The sequence below is a fragment of the Cupressus sempervirens genome, chromosome 4, assembly GCF_028749045.1.
Source record: "Cupressus sempervirens isolate cs-2001-9-10 chromosome 4, ASM2874904v1, whole genome shotgun sequence".
Taxonomy (NCBI): domain Eukaryota; kingdom Viridiplantae; phylum Streptophyta; class Pinopsida; order Cupressales; family Cupressaceae; genus Cupressus; species Cupressus sempervirens.
This window is the reverse complement of record NC_143121.1, coordinates 554828623-554850258: the sequence shown is the minus strand read 5'-3', so window position 1 is coordinate 554850258 and position 21636 is coordinate 554828623. Positions and strand designations below refer to the sequence as shown.

At 34.2% G+C, this 21636-nt stretch overlaps 1 protein-coding gene across 1 annotated transcript; it reads right to left on the bottom strand.

The window, feature by feature from the left end:
* Window positions 1-881: 881 nt before the first annotated feature.
* Window positions 882-1505, bottom strand: LOC149562395 (uncharacterized). Its single transcript, XM_089827967.1, has one exon. It carries the CDS (start codon window positions 1503-1505, stop codon window positions 882-884), a length of 624 nt encoding a protein of 207 aa, XP_089684093.1.
* Window positions 1506-21636: the final 20131 nt, after the last annotated feature.

Sequence of the window (21636 nt, the reverse complement as noted above, 5' to 3'; positions counted from 1 at the left end):
TGAATAATAATATCCCAAATATTAACGAAAATATGCAGGGCATCAGTTAAGAGATTACACAACAAAAGAGATGTTTATGGGCCAAGTTGACCACATCCAATACATAGAAATAGAATAATTTCCCTTGAAGTATGATCACACCAAAAACTACTTCTTAGGAAGCAATCACTTGTCGCATATTGCTCTCTTGAGAATCAACCCACATAGGATACTCTCCTCATATCCCTCACATTGATATGCACTTACCATGTATAATTTACTCTAAAGATAATTGTAAATTTGTATTAATACACATGATCACCGCACAGGACAACTCATTGCACAATATAACTAATTTCAGAAGTTCCCTTCTGGCATTCGTTACAATGATATTCATATAGTGTATGTACTTTATAATCACCACCTGGAGTGACTCATTGCGCAATATAAAAAGTTCCAAGTAACATCTTGGCATCCTTGGCAATGATATGCATATGCTATATATGCTTTCTTCTAATGATAATTGGTGGGTAAACTCGTTATCACCACTTAGGTCTGGTTGCCCAAAAAAATTAATTCTACAAGTTACCCATTTGAACAAATACAACTAACATAGGGGATTAAACACTGCATATCATCTACTCTATCACCTTGTATACATCATAATATGATATTCATGGGTACAACATAATGAGAATGGTTCTATGTATAAATCTTTCAATAAACCATGCAAAATCATCCAATGAGTTGCAGCTAATAAATCAAGATTGAGGACAAAATTAGGTGAAAGATTATCGAGATAGAAAAAAACATGCATTAGTAAATATAATCAATCATTTTCTATCATCTTTTTATTTTGTTTATCATGTAGTACCCCTGGAAACCTTCTCCATTTCTTCTACTCATGCCCACATGCTCTCAATCTGCATTGCCTTTTGCTTCACTTGATCTTGACTAGCAGAAGCTTTTTGCTTCTCCAAAACAATCTCTGTCTTAGCTATAATAGTTCTTTTAAGAAGCACCTCCATCACATCAGTCACTAGCATCACAGTTATTGCTATTCGCTCCGTGTAATCTTCATTACTTTGTTCTTTAGGTCCTACCATGTCGTCTTTACCTTTTGAAACAGAGTTTTCCTCAGTTTCCTTGGCCTTGGAGCTTTCAAATAGAGATAGATTAACATCTTTGCACCACTCAGACATGGGAACACCTTTTTTGCCAACAAATCCCACACCTTCTTGACATTTAATCCCACAAGATATGTACCCAAAATGTGGCATAGACATAATCCTTTCTTTTGACTTCAAATATGACAGCAAATTATCTACAGTCTTGACGTGTCGACAGAGAAGATCAACTTCCTTCTTCTGTCTCTTCTCAACATTCAAAAGACATTCTTTGACAATTAACAATTCTGATACTAAAAGGTCCTCTCGATCCTGATCTTGGGTAACCTCCTCCTGAAAAATATCCTCCATCTGGCTAATTTGGACCTTCACTAACTTTTTCTCACCATCTTCATTCATTTTTGATTTGGTTGCCCTTACAATGTTTTCAAAACAGGACTCTATATATGAAAGTTTAGCCTGAATCACCACAAAAATGATATCAAACACTACCAAGTGACTAATCTGATGGCTAAATTACATGCAAAAGTTACAAATAGGCATTTCATTCCCCCATAGAATTGATTCAAATAAAACGTGTACTTCCTTTCTATGACATCAAAATCAACATTAGATTTACAAATGATAATGAAGAAAAACTGGTTTGCGAGATATGAACCCAGGACACATTTATTGCATTAGATTCATATTCATTGTATTACACTTAATGTATTCTTCAATTTACATAGAACTACCCAGAAAAAAATAGAGGGGTAGGTAATGTTGATTGATATGGATTAGAAGTTTTCCAACAAACTGGGTTCAATAAAAATATCTAGGTGAACTCCCCTTGCCAAAAAACCTCCATCTGGCTAATTGGGCCTTCACCAACTTTTTCTTGGTATCTTCACTCATTTTGATTTGATTACCCTTACAATCGTTTTTACAATCGTTTTAAAGTAGGACTCATGACAGTTTAACTAGAATTACCACAAAAATGATATCAGATGCTACCTGGCAACTATTTTGGTGGCTGAATTACATGTAAAAAATTCAAACAACATTTCATTCCCTAAAATAGGATTTATTTAATCAAAAGAGCATGCCATGAATTCAAAATCAATAGTAGAGTCACAAAAGATGGTGGGTGGGGAGTATTGGTTTAACAGGTAACATGAACCCATGACACATTTATCATTCTTTTCATTTCTAACTATTAAATTACCACCTTACAATCATATTTCTTGGATTGAACTTAATATATTTTCTTCAATTTACATAGATCTATCCAAAAAAAAAAATAGAGAAGAGTAATGCTGATTGATGTGAAATAGAGGATTTCCAACATACTTAGATCAATATAAGCTGAAGGGAGCACTAAAAATATCAATACTTTGTTAACCAAATTCTCTTTTGCCAGTCAACAAGGTGACATCAAAATAAATAATAAATAAATAAGGGAGCACTAAAAATAATAAATTAAGGAAGTGGCATGGTGAAATATGCCAGCAATGGCCTCTATGTTGGTAAATGTACCAAGCCATGTGCGAGCTCCATAGCTAGTTCAGTCTCTAATCTCCCATGTGGATTTCCCCCACGGCTATCTTGTACTCGGAGAGGAATTAGCAACAAACTAGGATTTATACAAGACACACATCAATACAAGGGGCAAAAGTGAAGAACCCAATAACACAGATTTTGTGGATATTGAGATGTACTTCTATCAAACTTCATCAAACCCCTCCACAAATTTCCATAAACCCTTAAGCATCAAACTTTCTATTTATCATTGATAAGTCATTTTAAGGTCTTGTTCCTAAAAAGTGATAATATCATTAGAGTAAATTTTAAGCTATGAGACCTAAAACTAAATATTTTATTAATCTAAGCTTCTCTACATGGAATGCTCTCAAATGAGATGTATTGATGTGTATTTTCTCCTACGGATGTGTGTTAATTGTCTATGTCATTATTTAAAGTTTGTCTATGGATCTATGATAAATTTGTACATATAGATTACACAATTATAAATATAAAGGCCATTATGGAAGCTGAACTAGTTGGGCTTGCATACATAACACTTCATCTCCTAACGATCAGACTTTTGATTGCACACTATACTAACAAGTAGTGTGTCTCAAAACTACTCCAAAGGATGCACAAGATTGTAGCATGGAGTTCTGACATGTTATGCAGCATTCTGCTCTAACTATCAAGCAAAAAGAACATTCTACTAAGTTTCAAACTGTGTGCTAATGTGCATGGATGTAAACATGGCACAAAAATCAAAGTTTCCCACAAATCACTATGGTGTTATACTTAGCACTATGCAAGTTGCACGTGATGCATATTGTTGCACTAGAGTTGGGAAGTGTTTTTGGAGTTGCACAACATGATTCCAAGTATTGAGTGAGCAGTACATTAAGCAAGAAGTTAAATGTGGGGATGCCTATGGTTCTTCGAATTTAGCAAGTGGAAAATGAAGGAAGCAGTTACACATAAGGTTGCACAATACTGTGCACATGACTGAGGTTGGCATATGGGAACAAGTAGCTGGAACATTTGAGAACTACCAACTGCTCTAACTCAAATGTGTCCAACTTCACACATAGGTCAGCTAGTAATGTTCTTATTGCAGTTGCACCATTGAATGTAGCAATCTTCATAGACATATTTAAGATATCATTCATCCTTGATAGCTTCCAAGAAGTTCTCCAAATTGGCACAGAAATTCCTTTTGTCTAGTCCTCTCACAAATCATGGGCTCACCACCACTTCTCAACAAGTGAAGAGACATTTAGAGGAGCAATCATTTCATCAAAAAGGTCATTTGTAGATACACATGAATTGAAGTAACTTGACTTATTATCTGCTAGGTCTACATATATTTACCATCAAATAATAGGAATGTCTAAATTCACTTGGAATATAGGAGAAACTCTATGACCAAAGGTTTTCCATGACAATGAAGCCAATAAAACCACCCATTCAAAGACTTTAACAAAAAACTTGAACATAAATGTTCATTGTCAAAGGGCCTTTGCAAATCATCTTTGATTATCAAATGGACTACATCTCACATTTTTTCTACCGAAGTCATTTGAAATGACTTGGAAGGCAATTTGATGGATCTTGTAGGATCCCAGACTAGATTTGTAAAGAGCTTTTCTAATCTTAGTACCCCCTTTTCTAGGGCAATAGTAAATTGAACAAAATTGTGGATGTACTGAAACAACAGTTAGATTCTTGTTGCAATCTGGAAACGAAACTACAACACAAAATAATGTTCAGGTCAGATTGACTTAATTAACATACAGGTCAATGAAAATTTTTAATATCTAGATTCCAAGCAATGTTGTAATCACCAATGCATTCTCAGACATGACACAATGGCTAACCTAGGATTTGCCTTGTTATAACCAAATTTGAGCTCAGAATTAATGTTGTAAATACCAGGCAATCTGCAAATGATTAGAAATGTAAATATATGATTATCTAATTCTGTGCCCACCCTTGGTATTTTCCTTGTGCAACTAATTTTGGATTCATCCATCAACATAATGCTGAATCAAGCAAAGTTCTCTACTTGTAGTCCTTCATTTACTACAAAGTTCTCATCAAAAAAGTTTTGTGTACCACTGCTCTCTGCCATATGCATAACTTCCCATCCTTTGTCAAAGATGATTTTTGGAATACCCAGATAGGGACGCAAGAGTTCATTTATCCTCATCGCTGCCCGCATCAGAATTCACCTCAATAAGGTATGCCTTACCCTTACCAAGAGACCTATGTCTGGTTTATAATTTTCTTTGCAATGAAAACAAAGATTTTTTCTTCTTAACTCATTACTTGATTCTTTTCCTAACTTAGGAGATGTGACTTTAGGCTGATTAGGAGCCTTCACATCTGATTCATCATCTGATTTTTGATTCCTAAAGTTCTTCTTGTATTACTTAGAAGGAGGTGTGACTTCAACATCAAAAGCATGAAAGAAAATCGTATTGCCTTCTCTTCTATAGGCTTGAGTACCAAGAAAGATTCTTATTTATGAACCCACGGCCTGGCTGATATTTCTTTGGTTCCATTGAAAATTGGTATATTATTTGTTCAAGGAATCTTTATACTCAATTAGCTGTAAGTTTTGTCTAGCTTGTCAAAGCATGAAGCCTTAGATACATACGACAACAATCTAACATAGGACAAAATAGAGAAATAATTAGTATCTTATTGAGCTTCACTTTGTTTCGAGAATAGTTTAATATTCTCTACTAAATAGGGCCAACCACGTGAAGATGGAAGCTCATTTGGCCCCACCCCCCTCCCCCTAACATCACTCTGCATTCCCCGTTAACATCTAACATTCATTCATTCTTTCAACCATTAATAAAATGTAACATTCAATAAATATCACATGATAACATTCATTAACACATTAGATTCATTAACATGCAACATTCATTAATATTTCGCATTAACACATAATTCATGAACATTCATTATCACATAATTAAATTCATTGAGACATAAAATTCAGTCATTATCAATTAAGGTATGTAGATGACAATCATTTCTTTCTTTTTTTTCTATTTCTTTTTTCTATGTAAGCACTAAGAGGAGCATCAGTGTCATCATCAATTCCCCCCTCATCAGTTGTTCTATTCTCTGTTCTTGATGATCTCAAATTCCTATGCTATTGCAATGGGGGGTCCTCTGCAATAACAAATAAAAGAGTTAAATTAAAAATAATTTATTATAATTGTTACAAGTATTTAATTATTTTAAATAACATAACTGTGGCGCTCTTTACCTGATCTAACCACATCATTTTGTCTAGACTCAATGTCAACATGCTCATGAACATCGACCCCTCGATTGTCTACAGTTGCTATACAAAATGTTACATTAATCCAAACACCAATTGCAATTACATATAAAAAATTTAATAGAAAATGTATACCTCCACCACTGGGATGCACATCATGCGAACCTTTAGCATCCACAGATTGTGTAGAAGGATTGTCAGGCTGCATTCCAACATCCTACGCATTGTTATCATTGCTTGCTTAAAATAGATATACTCACTTTATATTGGAACTTAACATCAAATAGACTAATTGGTAAAGTGTTCAATTTCAAATAAATTTTATTTAGCTTATTTACCTGTGGCTCAGATGCATCATTATTAGAACCTTCCACACTAATTTCAGCTCGTAGCCATTCAACCACGGCTCTATAGCCTTGTTGGAAGCCAATTCTCTTATCCTCTTCTGTGAGGCATCTCTTGAACTCTGAGCCCTACATTTTTGCGTGGTATAGTGAATTTTACTTGCATTGTCTCATCAACTAATGGAGGGTAGTTAAACTATCAAAAGGAAATGGTAAATAGTTAGCAGGGTTTCCAACCCTTGTTACACCTTAATTTGGTCATGTTGGAATTGTTCTAAACTATCTTTGGTCTTTGGGAGTCCTAGAGGATCCAATTTCACTCTTGGTTGGGTGTGTAGAATAAAGGTCAAGTGTTGCAATCTGCCCTATCACTGGTAACAACAAGTTTGCCTTAGACCTGATTTGTTTTGGGTTGTGTTGATGTTTGTTTTGGTTTCCATTTATGTTAGAGGGTTGGAGTTGTCCAAAACACTTGGTGTCAAGGTTGGGTGTATGAGGCCTTGAATGGTACAAGGGAGAAGTAACTAGAATGCAGCCTTATGTGATGAGTTGGGTCCATGAATTAAAGGAGCAGTTGTAGTAGCAGATTACTTCCTTATTTGAAGGTGAATCAAACCTTGAATGTTCTTGTGGAGAACAGAGGATTGGGGTGATAACTTGAATTTCTTAGTTGTTCCAAGGTGCTAGGAGTTTGTTGGTGCTTCCAAAGTGTGTTACTCTGCATTATATATTGGTGTGGAGGAACACTAAGATCCAAGTTGAGGATCAAGAGCATAGACAAGCTAGTCTATCCTAGCATTTCCCATCACATTATATAAAAAATTTGATACAATTTTTTATTTACTAATACTTACAACTCTTGCTTGAAGTTTCGAAAAACCACCAGAGTCGAGCTTGTGTGTCCCATGCTTTTCTAGTCTTGCCTTTGAAAAAGTTTGAAATATGTTAGATAGTATAAATATAGAGGTTAATTAGTACATAATTAGATTCTCAATAGTATCACATACCTTGTTGTACTCTCCATTGGTGTAATATTATTTTTCTTGTCAGCTTTATACTTTCCATCCAAAATTAGAGCCTGCCACTTAGCCTCAGGAACATAGGGTGGACGCTCGTACCTGGGGTTATCCTGTAAATTTTTTCTATACTAGTCCCTAATATACTTCAAACATAAACCAGATTTTTCAAGGAGTTTGTTTCTCTCAAATGCACGAGGTCCAAAGAGTTGGGTCATGCTCTCTATAAGATCATCCTTCAACAGTTTGTGTTGGTTATTCCACCTTTTAAGTAAAAAAAAACATGTTAGACTCATAAATGAAGTGAAGCTACCTTTAATATAGTTCAAGAAATGGATGAAAAGAAAAACTATTATAGCAATGATATGAAATCAAAATAGTGGTTTGGGGTTTTAGTTAGGATATGATGTTCCACCAGGTACGTAGGGTGGGCCTGAATATTCGCAAACACTCATCACCAAGTTTTTTCCAAAAAACATCATTCACTACAAAACAATCATGGGATCATTAGTCAATGAAGATTGATCAAAAACTAAATTACTATTATATCACTATAGAATAATAATAACTTTAAAGTACTTGGAACATTGGCTATTTTTAATGGAATGCCTTCATCGTCGCTGACGATCAATATGACATCCTTCGTCATTCCCATACTAGGAACATAGGAAAATCTAGGAAATGATGTTGCAGCTCCTATTGCAAAAAGTTTCATAAGTTTCATAAGTCTTTGTCACGAAGTATAAAAGAACAAATGATAATTGATGTTAAAAAGTTGTAAAAAAAAAAACTGTTTGTTGCTGTCAAAGAGAGAAAAAGAGGGATTTGTGTACCAGCAGATGGTGCAATAGTCGATGCCTGTAAGCTGTGTGTTTCTAACTTAGTAGTCGGAAAGAGATTTGTGGTTGTCCTAGATGGAGGCGGCGTCAACATAGGATTCAATTGATGTGAAGCTGAAGAATAAAATTGTTAGAGCATGCATAAATATAGAACACATGGACTAGCATGGACAAGATTGTTAGAGCATTAAAAAAAAGGATTGTTCAAGCATGTATTGTGAATGATTATGATCATTCCTCTATATATTCAGTGGAAAAAAGAAGTGGGGAATGGAACATGCGATCTACCTGAACCACCTACAACACCCTCATCATGGGAACGGGGCTCGAAATCATGCAGAAAACTCTATAAAGACAATGCATCCATATTTTAATTAATGCCATAAAAGAGCATAACATAAAAACCATTATTGAACTCTTGTTATAATTAAAAATTTCATTAATACTTACTTTTAAGGTTTCAAAGGTGTGCATCAATTCAGATCCCCTATCTCTTATTTCCTGAGTAGTAGGCTTTATGGTTGCCAAACGTAAAATTTCTCTGCCAATTTTCTTTAGCAACTTTTTAGTCAAACCGATCAGGTCATCAATGTCTACTAAATCAATATAAAAAGGGTCCTCCTCAGGGGGGGGGGGGGGGGGCTGCTGATCAGGGACTGCAGGTTCCTTTCCCTCCCTTCGACCACTGGCCCTTTGTGACAACAATAGTATTAGTATTATCAAAATTACTCCAAAACAATGAAGAAAACAACATTAAAAAAATAAAAACAACATTAAAAAAATAACATTTTTCTTCTATCTAGTTTGCACAATTACAATGAGTTTTACTTGCTCATGTGTAGATGATTCGGGAACATCACCAGCATCCCCTCCGAGCGGTTGATCCATATTGTGCCCTGTGTCAAAGATCAAGTATAAAAATGTTAGCCAAAAATTTATTGACTAAATGGTATGTTGGAGTCATTGATTAGAAGTTGGTTTAATAGTATGTACCACCCCCATGATAGTAGCCTCGTTTGTATCTATGCGGTTCAAATTGTAATCAATAAGAAGCTCTTCCCCTGCACGTATTAATTTTATCACACAGATGAATATACGATTTCTCTTGCGCATCTCAAATATGCAATTGGGTTGCTTTATAGTTGACCCAAGTCGTGTACTATTTATAAAACCCGCAATATTCCTTGTTGCTTTTGGCCTTCCATCAATGTATATAGCCACACTTTTACTTTGATTATTTTCTTGCAGTTGTATATAATTTTTCGAGAGGGCATGCCTACGCATACTTTTTTTATATTGAACAATATGCATCCAACTTTTTTAATTGTAACATGGTCCAACATACTCCATCAATTCAAAAACTTTGTTGTAAGACACCTTTATGTTGTCCATAGAAAATAGGCCCAAACCATGTAGTGATGATGGTGCTATGTGATATATCCTCTCGTTAACACAAAAATTAGTGTTAATTGGAGGAAGTTCCTTGGGTACCCAATGTTTCTATAGATGTTGGTACCTCAAGGGCACCTCGATGTCGCCTTCCATCTCATCATCATAAGAACATGACCCCCCTTGAGAAAGGGAAAATTTCATGCGTTTATTGAATTTCCTTCTAGTCCTTTGACCTCTAGTTAATCTCCTTGTTCTAGATAAATTGCACGTCTCACTTTCCTCTTCTATTCCTATATTTCCCTCACTCGAGGAAGACACTTCTGACAAATACCTATTCACTGGTACCTACAAATGGGAGAGATCTTAGAAGACATCAATCTTACTATTGATAAGTGTATTAAATAGACTGTTTATAAGGAGTATTGACTTATACCTGTCGATCCATGAGACTGTGTGGGATGCTCCTGAAAGGGGTTCAGTTTCCTACAAATGTAATTCAACTATCATGAGCATAATCACATCATAATCATAATCACATCCATCATTAGCATCACATAAAAAATTAAAAACATTAAAAGGTACACAATATAACACTTAAATCAGGCTCACGTTATAAGCCTACTAGGGAAGTAGGCCTAGTGAAGGGTTGAAACTAGGTTTTTGTATTAGCTGATGAGTTGAGGGTTTAGTCACCTTGGTGAAATGCTATTTGAAATTGTTTGATGTGTGTGGAGGTGGAGGAAACACCTAGTTAAGGTGAAGTCAAGTTTGGTGCCTATTGAGGCATTGTGAGCATTTGATAGTTTGTTGATTAGATTGCTTGGATGAATCCATTGGATGGATTGAGGGACATTCATGGGATTATTCCAAAGATGTAGAACCTAAGGTTGCATAAGGATTTGGTGTGCACTCTGATAGGTTATGGATTTGGCTTGGATCAAGGAGAGGGATCTTATGAAGATGCTTGGTTGGTGTTGTGAGAACACTATGGAAGTCCCTCTTGTTATGAATGATTGCAAGTCCACCTAGGGTCTCTGCATCACCTACAGAAGCAAAATTATTAACCAACAAATTGGGTAAGCACTTATATTATGTTTTCCCTATGAACTTTATTCTAGGTACAACTCCCTTTTATAGATATTTAATGAATTCCCTTTTCTGAACTAAACACTTACAAATGCTTTTGACCTGAAAGAAAATATGGCTCAATACATTCACGCATCAATATGTGTTTTAAATAGTTTTATTTAATTAATTTAGATTAATAGTTAATTTAGATTAGTAGTATTCTATTTTTAGTTGAAACTTGTAGCTTTTAAATAGATAATGAATAAACTATGTAACCATATATATAAGACAAATATGTTTCTATCAAGAAATGAATATTAAATAGATTAAGGATTGATGGCATACCTCTAAATTTCATCATCATCATCCTCGTCATCATCATCATCATCATCATCATCATCATCATCCTCCTCGTCATCATCATCATCGTCATCATCATCATCATCCTCGCCATCATCGTCATCGTCATCATCATCGTCGTCAACATCATCATCATCAACATCAACATCATCTTCATCATCATCATCAGTAGCAACATCATCGTCATCATCTTCTTCTTCTTCTTCATGAAAATTTGTGTCAGGAACATCATCCAATAACTGTCGATCGTGATCACCATCTACATCATCTTCTACTTCTTCAGTATCTTCTTCTTCCATCACATTATACTTTATTGGCCTTCCTCTTGGTTCATGTCTAACAACAAATGACCAACCCAGTTTATGTGGAACCTCTGAGTAAAATACTTGCTCACATTGGCTTGGAAGAACATAGGGCTCATCCCCAACTGGCTCAAACGACCTTGTATTAACCATTGTAAATCCATTATCATGTTCAATAACAGTTCTATCAGGATCATTTGGATTAAGTCGTAGCCTATACCATTTGACAACGAAGAGTACTAATTTGAAGGAACTAAAGTCACACTCAAGTATATCATCCAAAATGCCATAGTATCGATTTTCAGACTCTCAAGGATGTAAGTCGTTTCTAGATGAAATATTAGTCACTTGAAAGACTGCAGTTATTCCTGAATCACAAGTTTTCTTCGTGTCATCCAACATTTTGACGCAAAATTTCTGACCATTACAGAACATAGCCTTGTGGTGTTTAACCTGCAATAATATGTGAAACATGTCAAAATTATTGTATCATGAGTTGATGAACATACAGGTGATTAATAAATTTGTACGTACTTGGAAATCTCTTAAACCACGTGCTAAATCTATTTCCCTTTGCATAACATTGGAATCTCCGTTACGATGAGCTTCTTTAACCAATGAAGATACACCTTCCCATGTTAATGTCTGACCAAAATGTTGACATCGTTCAATCCATACCGTCATCCAATCAAGATTGTTTGCAATATACAAATGTAGTACATCCCACTCTCGAGCACCTGTACAAAAAAAAATAGACAAATTATAATTGATTTACTTTGAAGATTAAGAAATAATTTATTACAATAAAATCTTATAATTTATTACCTCTCACTTTCTTCAATGCACCTTTCTCCATCAAGTACTCCCCTTCTAATTTTTTAAAAGGCTCGAGATCCCAAATGCGATCTACATGGATATTTGATGTAAACTTAGGAAGATATTCAATAATGTACACCATAGTCTAGTATACCATATATCCCTCTACCATAGAACCCTCAAGATGTGCTCTTTGTCGAACCAAAGCCTTCAAAGATTTCAAGTGCCTCTCAACCATCCACATTGACCTACTATGTACAGGTCCACACAATTCAATCTCCTCAACTAGGTGTATGAGGTAGTGTTCTTGTGCATTGAAAAAAGTTGGAGGTAGGCACTTTTGCATTTGACACAATAAATGAGGAATTCTTCTCTTCCAATAGTTTATATCTTCTTTATGGATTTCTTTAGATGACAACCACCTACATTAAGAGATTCAAGTCACAAAAAATATATAGATATGAGACTTTACAAAATAATATACAATAGATTACATAGCAAGAAAAACAAATCACAAATATAATTAATATATACAAAAAATTGAACAGATATTACTGCTTACCTCATGTATTTTCCAAGATCGTATATCACTTGTTTGATGTTATTGTTGAAGGGCTCTGGGAGAGATAGAGGAAGCACGTACTGCAGTAATTATAAACCAATCATTTCATTGTTTTCTAACATAACATAACGAACAGTACACTTGTTTATGAATATATTGTAAATACAGAAGAACATAACTTACCTTGATGAAAGTATGCCAATCATGGGTTTTGAGCCTTGGCCAAAATTCACTTTTTTTTTATATGAGATTGTTTATGTTTGCAGCAAATCCTGTGGGAAATCAAATTTTTCGTATGACTTCTTTTATGGCATCACTTTGCTGCTCCGTTAATAACCAAGGAAGGGCACTTATATTAATCTAATCTCTGTTGCTATTTGAGTGAATGAAATTCTTCAATGCATGATTGGATTCATGAATGTCATTACAAATTTTGACAATTTTTTCTTTGTCACACCTTCCATCCAATATTTTCCACAATGTCTCTGTTATATTCTTTCCAATATGCATAGTATCAAACAAATGCACAATTTGTAAGTGCTTGTAGTAGGGCAACCTACTAAATTATCTGGGATAGCTTTTTAGTCCCTTTGGAAGGTTGTCAGTACTGCCTTGACGACCTTCACGATCATCAATTACACAATTAGTAAACAAAAATCACAATAGAAATATATAAATTACAAACATTAACCATTAGGTGGAATGACATTACCTCGATGATTAATTCTATTATATTCCAACCTCCATAGGCGAGGTGTCATTCTTCGTGGCTTTGATGTAGTCTCTTCTTTCCCATTGAAAAGATGTTTTTCCATACTTCGATACTTATGATTCCTGTGGAGGAAGTGTCTACACTCATCAAACACTTGCTTTCCTAAACTTTTTGAATGACGAGATTTCATCTTTGGACCACAAACTGGACATGCAAATTTTCCCTTTGTTTGAAGACCTACAAGATAATGATATAATTAGATTATTAAATATGTTGATTTTTATAATTAGAATTATTGTGCGCAACTTGAATTCACTATAACATACCACAAAAATGTGTTAGCCCTGGGGCATCATGTATTGTTCATGCAAGTATTGGATGAAATTGAAATTGTCTTTGTCCTATTACTCTAGACATGTCATACATAGTGACACTGTTCCATAACTCCACCAACTCGTCGATAAGAGGCTCAATATATACATTCATATCTTTAACTTGATATTTACCTACTTGAATGAATAGTAACATTACATAATTATTGTGACCATTTTACTGCAACATTTGTAAGTACATGTAAATTAATAACTATCAAATGATAAGATACCTGGAACAATCATTGCCAACATAATGTGCTCCCTCTTTATTGACATCCACGGAGGAATATTATTGTTGATAACAAAAACAGGCCACACCGAGTAAACAGATCTCATCTCTCCAAATGGATTGACACCATCCGCTGCCAATGAAAGCTTGAGATTACGAGGTTCTTCTTTGAAGTGCTGCCACTTTTTCTCTATGTGCATAAATGTTGAACCATCCACAAGGATTCGAATAATGTCATCTCAACTTCTATTGCGTGCATGATAATCCATAAATTGAGCCAAGCTACTACACCTAAATAATTATCACATCCGTGGAATAATGGGGATGTAACGAAGAACCTTTTGAGGCACCTTTTTTGTTAGTAAATCTGTTCAATATCTAGTCGTATGACATACAGGGCATTGTGTTGCAAATTCATGTTCTTTATAATATATAATATGATCATTGGGACAAGCATGTATTGCTCATACTCCATTCCAATATCTTTCATAACAGCAGATAATTCTCGATATGAGCGAGGTAGAATATTTGATGGTGGTAACAAAAACTTGCCTATCAATCTTCAACAAAAAATATAAGTTGTTAATATAAACAATATTAGTGGCACATTATTCACCCTTTATTAACTATAAAGACATATATGGCATACCTTAACATACGTGACATTGTTATGTTGGATAAATCATTCATAACCTTCAAGTTCAACAACAACAATACAATAGAGAGAAGAGTTGTTTGGGAGTCTTTGTATAGGGGCTCGTATGCCTTCTCAAGTAGAGGTACATCGAGGCTATCATCATCATCATGATCAAATACACTTGGACTAAATGTGTCATGGATCAATGTATTTATACCATCATCTTCAATTTTTTTTTCTAGCGCATGATCATCATCTTCCATGAGATCATTATCTTCAACTTGGATATTCGCACCTCCATGTTCCTCCACTTAGAAAACCATATTCTTTGGATTGTTGTGGTTCATTTCATGTACTTCCCTGAGGAGATCAACCTATATAAAATTTATCAACATAAATTAACCATGATCATCAACTAATCATCAAGTGATTTCATATGTATATAAATTGTTAAAATGATATAATGAACAACTTACCAGTGGATGATAGTCATGAACCCCTTCAATGTGACCATTCTCCCTACAATGTCTCTTAATTGTTCTGATTAGCAGTCTTCTACGGTTTAAGCCCTTACAAATTTTGCAAGGACAATAACATTTTCCATCACCTTTTCTTTTCAAGTTAAACACAATCTATCGATTGTCTCCCTATTTTTTTCTTCACTTATATTATCTGACATGATTGTTCTTCACAAGAAGCAAAAATCGGGCTATGAAAGCTTCGGTCTACAACTTTCACAAACTAAGCAAAACTGTCAAAAGTACACAAATCTTCTTAGACCTGGCTAAATACTTTAATATTTTAAAAATACTTTCTTAACTGACTTTATTCCTAAGACATTTAACCCAATCACCTTTTATAACATTCAGTCAATTGCTCTAGGCAAATTTGTGGATAAGATTATTTGTAAAACTTTGACCAACCGCCTGAAGGTCTTATTTCAAGAGACCTTACGACATTAAGCCACTAAAAGAAATTTCAAAACATATAAGCTAAAAGTCTAGTTAAAATATACATTAGATTAAAAAATATACAATTTTCATACTCGAGCGTGCGGCTACAACTCGTGCAACGGCCTTCTTGCTTAGCTGTAGAAGCTCTCCAGCAATCAAATTATACAAGCTACAAGGCTTAACAGCAATTTCAAAACATATAACCTACAAGGCAAGACATATTATATGACATGGCAAAAGGAACAAAATTTACAAGCTTTACCAAGACATATTAAACGACATCATAGTGCTAGAGAGATCACAATTATATGAGTCAAACATAGTCATGAAAAAGCACATAAATTATCTGGTTATTGATTTGTTGACATATTGTTGTTGATAATGCTTTGTTATTATCTGGTTCGGAGATTTGATATATACTCATTGTTGTTGTTTAAATGCTATTTAAATGCATATATTTAATTGCATTATTATTATGATGGTTTAAATGGTGATCAGATATGAAAGGGTCAATGTCCTAACATTTGAATATATAAGAATGATTACGCCATCCAAATGCCCCTTTATTGTTATGTAAAGGGTGATGCTGATATCTTGGACTGGTGTGAATGATCTTTGCAATAATATCTGAAAAAATAGGAGACTATATTTTTAAATTTTAATTATTAGAATTCGGCATTATTAATTTTAGGAAGATTTTTCAATTATTAATTCCATTCTTCAACATGCTTCTGAATTGTCATGTTGAAAGGCAATGGGTAGTGTGAAGCCGTTTTTCCATTCGTTAAGTCTTAGTTCAGAATCTAGAGTTCTTAGAATTATTGCCTCCATTTCAAATTCTTAAGACAAATCTAACCAAATTCTGATCGGATACTAATGAGTATTTAAATGTCATCTCTTATGTTCTAGACTATTTAGTGCTATAGCTTGCATTTGCTGGAAGACAAATTATAAATTTACATTTCTTAGTTTATTGATAGAGCATGCAAGATCTTGGTTTTTTGGCAATGAATTGCTTGCCAGATCTTTACTGGTCCAAGAATATTTTCCTTTGATAGGAGGGATTTAACCATGTTTAGATGAATCCATAATATCTGCCACTGATTCACCATTTAGATTCTTCACTTGACAACTTCCTTTTTTCCAAAAAAATTTAGAACTATTTAGGCATGTGACAGTTTTAGCATACTCGAAGAGATTCCAACAATGTTCTTTTCATAGTTGGTGGCATAAATGTTAACAATGGTAAAGGGGATGTTGACTTCTTAGAGTTTGAGACTGTTCAACGTGTTGAGCATGCTCCTTAGAGTAGGCAGTGAAAAGACTTCTAGAAGCTCTTTTCCTTCACTGATATGTATGAAACTGATTTTCCATGGAACTCAGAATACAAGAGACAAGAGACGATAGAAGGGTCCATTATTAGATTTTTTTGCATGGGGCAAGGAATTAAGGTGTGATCTGTTATATTGTCCCCATACTTCCAATGTTTGACATTTATGCAAGTTGATAACTTTAGTAGCCTAAAATTATATTCAACATTTGACAACATTGGAGATACTATTATTTGGAGAAACATTTCAGTCACATTTTATCGAAGGTAGACTCTTGGAGGCGTGATATATTTTTAAAAATGCATTGATGTGAATGGCCATTTGTGAAGAATCAAACCTTAAATGCTAAACACTATAGTGGTTGGCAATAAATTAGGTCCAACAATTATTAGGGCTATTTGGATGGTTTAGAACTTCAGCATCTGCATTATTCATCGATTGCATCTGAGTTTCATTTGATTATATTGATTGGTGTTGATGTCTGTATTATGTTCACCCACAAAGGTCTGAATGCACTCCAAAATCCCTCAAGTCTTCATTTCAGCATGCAAAAAGTTCCCAAATGCACTAATGTACCTAGAATTGTGACATTTTTCACCACAGGTCCCACCTATCCTCTTAAACAACTTAGAGCTTCATTGATAGTTTGATTTGACCCTACAACTACTAGATTCAATTTGAAGGCACCAAGAAAATTGTACTTTATGTGGTTGGCATGAAGTCGAAGAAAAATCAATGCTCATCCATGCCACATTTATTATTGCATGACCCAAAGATTTACATATCATCTCTAGGCCACTGTTTCAGCTTCTTTTTTCCAGTGATTTCATCATCATTGCACAAAATTTAACACACCATCAAGGGTATGGTGAATGTATATGAGGCTCTTCTAATAGGCAACAAGTGAGATCGCAGATTTTCACATGTAGACGCTGGTGTTTACAATTGTTTATGCACAAGCACAAAGTGATAGTGATTTTTTGTTCATTTTTGTTCATGTTGTTAGCATTGTTGTCCTAATTTAAGTGTGTAATGATGCAATTTCTTTAACAAAATCCCTTGCATGTTTTACGCTTACTTCCAAGGGTTCCTTGGTGGGGCATTACATAGCCAGTACAACCAAAATACTTTCAAATAGAAACTATTTAGTAACCAGGACAGAAAATTCTTCTAATAGAGAACACTACATAGAACCAGATCTAAGACACTATCATGCATAGAACTGAATGTTATGGTTGTGATCTTCTTTTCAAATCTATGCAGCACAGAACATTATACTTATGTGTATAGATGCACTTCTTGTATGCGATCCAAAGCTCGTATGTTATCAAGTGTGTCCAATGATGGGGAGAGACCTCCGTGCAAGCAGAAGATCTGCAATAAAACAAAAGAAAAGAAAATTTTCTTATAGTAAGAACAAGTTTGTTGTGCTACACAGGGTACCAACAAAATAGTGTATAATATCTTTTTCTTTACCTGGCTTTCAATAAGGGCTGTCAGTGGCAAGTAATCAAAGAGATCTATAAAATACTTCCATACATTTGTATTTCCATATTTTCTTAGACATTCATCCTAAAATCCATACCTGAAATTGCAAGAAAACAAAATAATTCTTGAACACATTCAAAAAATTAAGATAAATTACAAATAGATTGACAAATTTTGGTCAGCCTTCTAATCTCCCCATTCAGATACTAATATTTTGCCTCCCATAATTTAGATATAGCCTCAAATGGAAAACAATGTACGTGTCTACTTTAAGCATGATGATACGAAGAAATACTATAGTTAGTGCCCCTTGTCAAACAAGCCAAGCAACAATTTTTTTTGGTAATTTGAAGTTCCTAAACTGAATTATGTTCCCCTACATAATTTGAAATTTATGTAACAAATCCTCTTCTACCTTTCAATGAAGTCAAGGATGGTGGAGGAGTTAATTTAATATTTACTAAATTTTTTAGGACAATTTACCTTGGGAAATATAGGAGTTGTACGTGTGTTACGACAATGATTTTTGAACTCTAACCAGCTGCATTTCATAAATGTTGACTTGGGTGAGAAAATGGTTGTATTTAAATTGAGAAATGATGTTAATTCATTTGAATTTAAGAGATTATTGTTTATTGAGCTCACCATTTGTTACAATTCAGCATGAAAGCCTTTAATAGAAAAGTCAAGTTGATAACATATTTAAAAATAATGCATTTGATGCAATCATGCATTTTGCTATTGTTGCTTATGTTGGAGATAGTAGTCTTGACCCATTAAGCTATATTATGATTATGTGAATTTATATTCTATCCATTTGCAAGTTATGGATTGGAATTATTTGCAAAAAGTTTTTTTAATATCAATTTCTTCTAGAGAGTGAATCGGGAGTGTGCAGTGGTACTAGTGGATTTGGAAGAGAGCGGTGGATGAACCATGTTTTTTTTAGATCCAGCATAGTCATTCATCACAAAGCTTACATGTCATGTGTGGGAGTAACTCTAGAATGTCAAAAATTAGTATATTATTATAGTTTAAATCTTGTTTATTTTAGTTTTAGTTTTATTTTGTAAAAGTCAATCTAGATTTAAATAATTATGCCTTTAGTTTCAAATTTAATGGGGGATTGAATTGAACTAACTATTTCCATGGGGGATTGAATTGAACTAACTATTTCCTCTTATTAACTAGTATACCAAATTACAACATTCATTTATTTATGAATAAAATAGAGATGCTTAGTAAAAGAAATTTTCTCAAAAATAGGTATGGAGGTTTGTGTTTACTGGAGGGTAGCATGACCAAGCTTAAAAATAATAAGAATGGAAATACATGTGATCAGTGGATTTGTACATGTGAACAATGTGGCAAGCTCAGTTTGTAGGGGTAAGCCATATAGATGCCTAATTTTCATGGAAGCACCTTCATGCCCGCCTTCAACTTGGGACCTCATTGCTCCATCTGACAACATAACAACTTAGTGTCCATTTTTGGCTACTCAAAGTCGTGTCTATTTATCTCCAATATTTGGTGCATTGAGATTTTGGTGAAACTGTTGTTATTTATTTCCCTTATTTACCAGGTTGAATATGTTGAAACATATGAACTACAGTTGTTTGCATTAATATGGTTATGGTCTAAATGTAAAATGATTGTCTGATTTTCATTGTAGATATTATAATAATATTTGATTAGACACTTTGACTCTATCAAAGGCAATACTTTCCAATAAAGATTCATCGTAGACCACACCCAATATAGAATCATATACTTCTGAATTCATATTCTAGGACTCTCAATTCTGTATTCAAATGTCTTGTACCATTATTGTAGGAATAGTAGATTGAGCATAGTGTTGGTAGATCTTGAATTTAGCATGCAACTCATCCATATCTATTCATAAAAATTTACTACACATTCTATTACAATTAAGGAGGGTGTCCCCTATTCACAAATGAAACAGTTGAGAATGAACATAGAGACCTATTTCCCAGTTTCCTTGAGTAGTGGAACTACTTTGACCACTTATGAAGTACTTTATGCTCATGGTAATGTATTTGTGTCTATTAGATAAGTTGGGATAGATTTAACCCACAAGGTCAAATGCCCACTCTTGGAAGGGATAATGGGTTACAAATGGAATAAGCTCCTTGTCTGGAGCATGTATCAAGTGATCATGAATTTGGCATTGTTTGTAGGATTTAGTAAATTTGACACTATATTTTTCTATATATAGCCAATAGTAGTCAAATCTTAGTAGTTTTCGAGCTAACGTGGGATAGTTGAAATGAGATCCACATACATCCTCATGGTCTTCACTTAACACGCACTTAGATTCCTCTAAGTCTAAGCACCTATGAAAAGTACCATATGATCCTCTCTTATACAAGTCATTAGTGAAGATAAAATTTGTGAAACATTTCAAATAATGTGGCTTTTCTTGTTTTTGTTTAAATTGTCAGGGATAACTTGATCCTATAGGTAAGAAAATACATGGGTATATTGAGATGAGTCACATCCAATGATAGAATTAACTATATAGGATTTAGGTGAATTATATTCAAGATAGAGTAACTCTTCCACTAGGAGCTCATAATGGAATCCATGCTCCTATATCTGCAAGATAGATTCCAAAGTTTCTATTGCATTAACTTCCTTGTTTTCTTCTCTTGGTATTTGTTGGAAGGTGAAGAAGACAAAGTACTTTTATACATCATCCATCATTCTCTTATGAAGAATGATATTCTCATCTCAAGTTTGATATTCATCATTGGTTTGATTAATAATAAGGTGGGAGTCTCCATAGATATGCAATTCTACCATCTTCCAATTAATTTTCATTTTCATCCATTCATGAAATATTCATATCGAACAATGTTGTTGGTACATGAAGACAAGAGCTTGTATGCTTTGGGAATGGTGTATCCTTCTGGTTTTATGAAGAGGACTCGTACACCTAAGCTATGTTGAGTGAAGGATCCATCAAGAATAGGATACGAAATATGATCCATCTTTGTATCTCAATCCCTTTTATTATCTCATACTTCTTTCTAACCCTACATGCAGTAATGGCCATAGATCTTAGGTTTAATCTCATTATTTCATCCTACTATTAACATCCAAAATAAAAATTCTCTCATAAGCTTCTAATTACATCGATCATACACTTCTCTGATAACCAAGATTTTTGATAACTATACATACACATATACTTTGATACTAACATTTCCTTATTGATATTGATAACTGGGTTTGTTTGTTTTGCACCTTGCCATCATCCTCCTCCGAATGTTGCCCTTGGCCCTT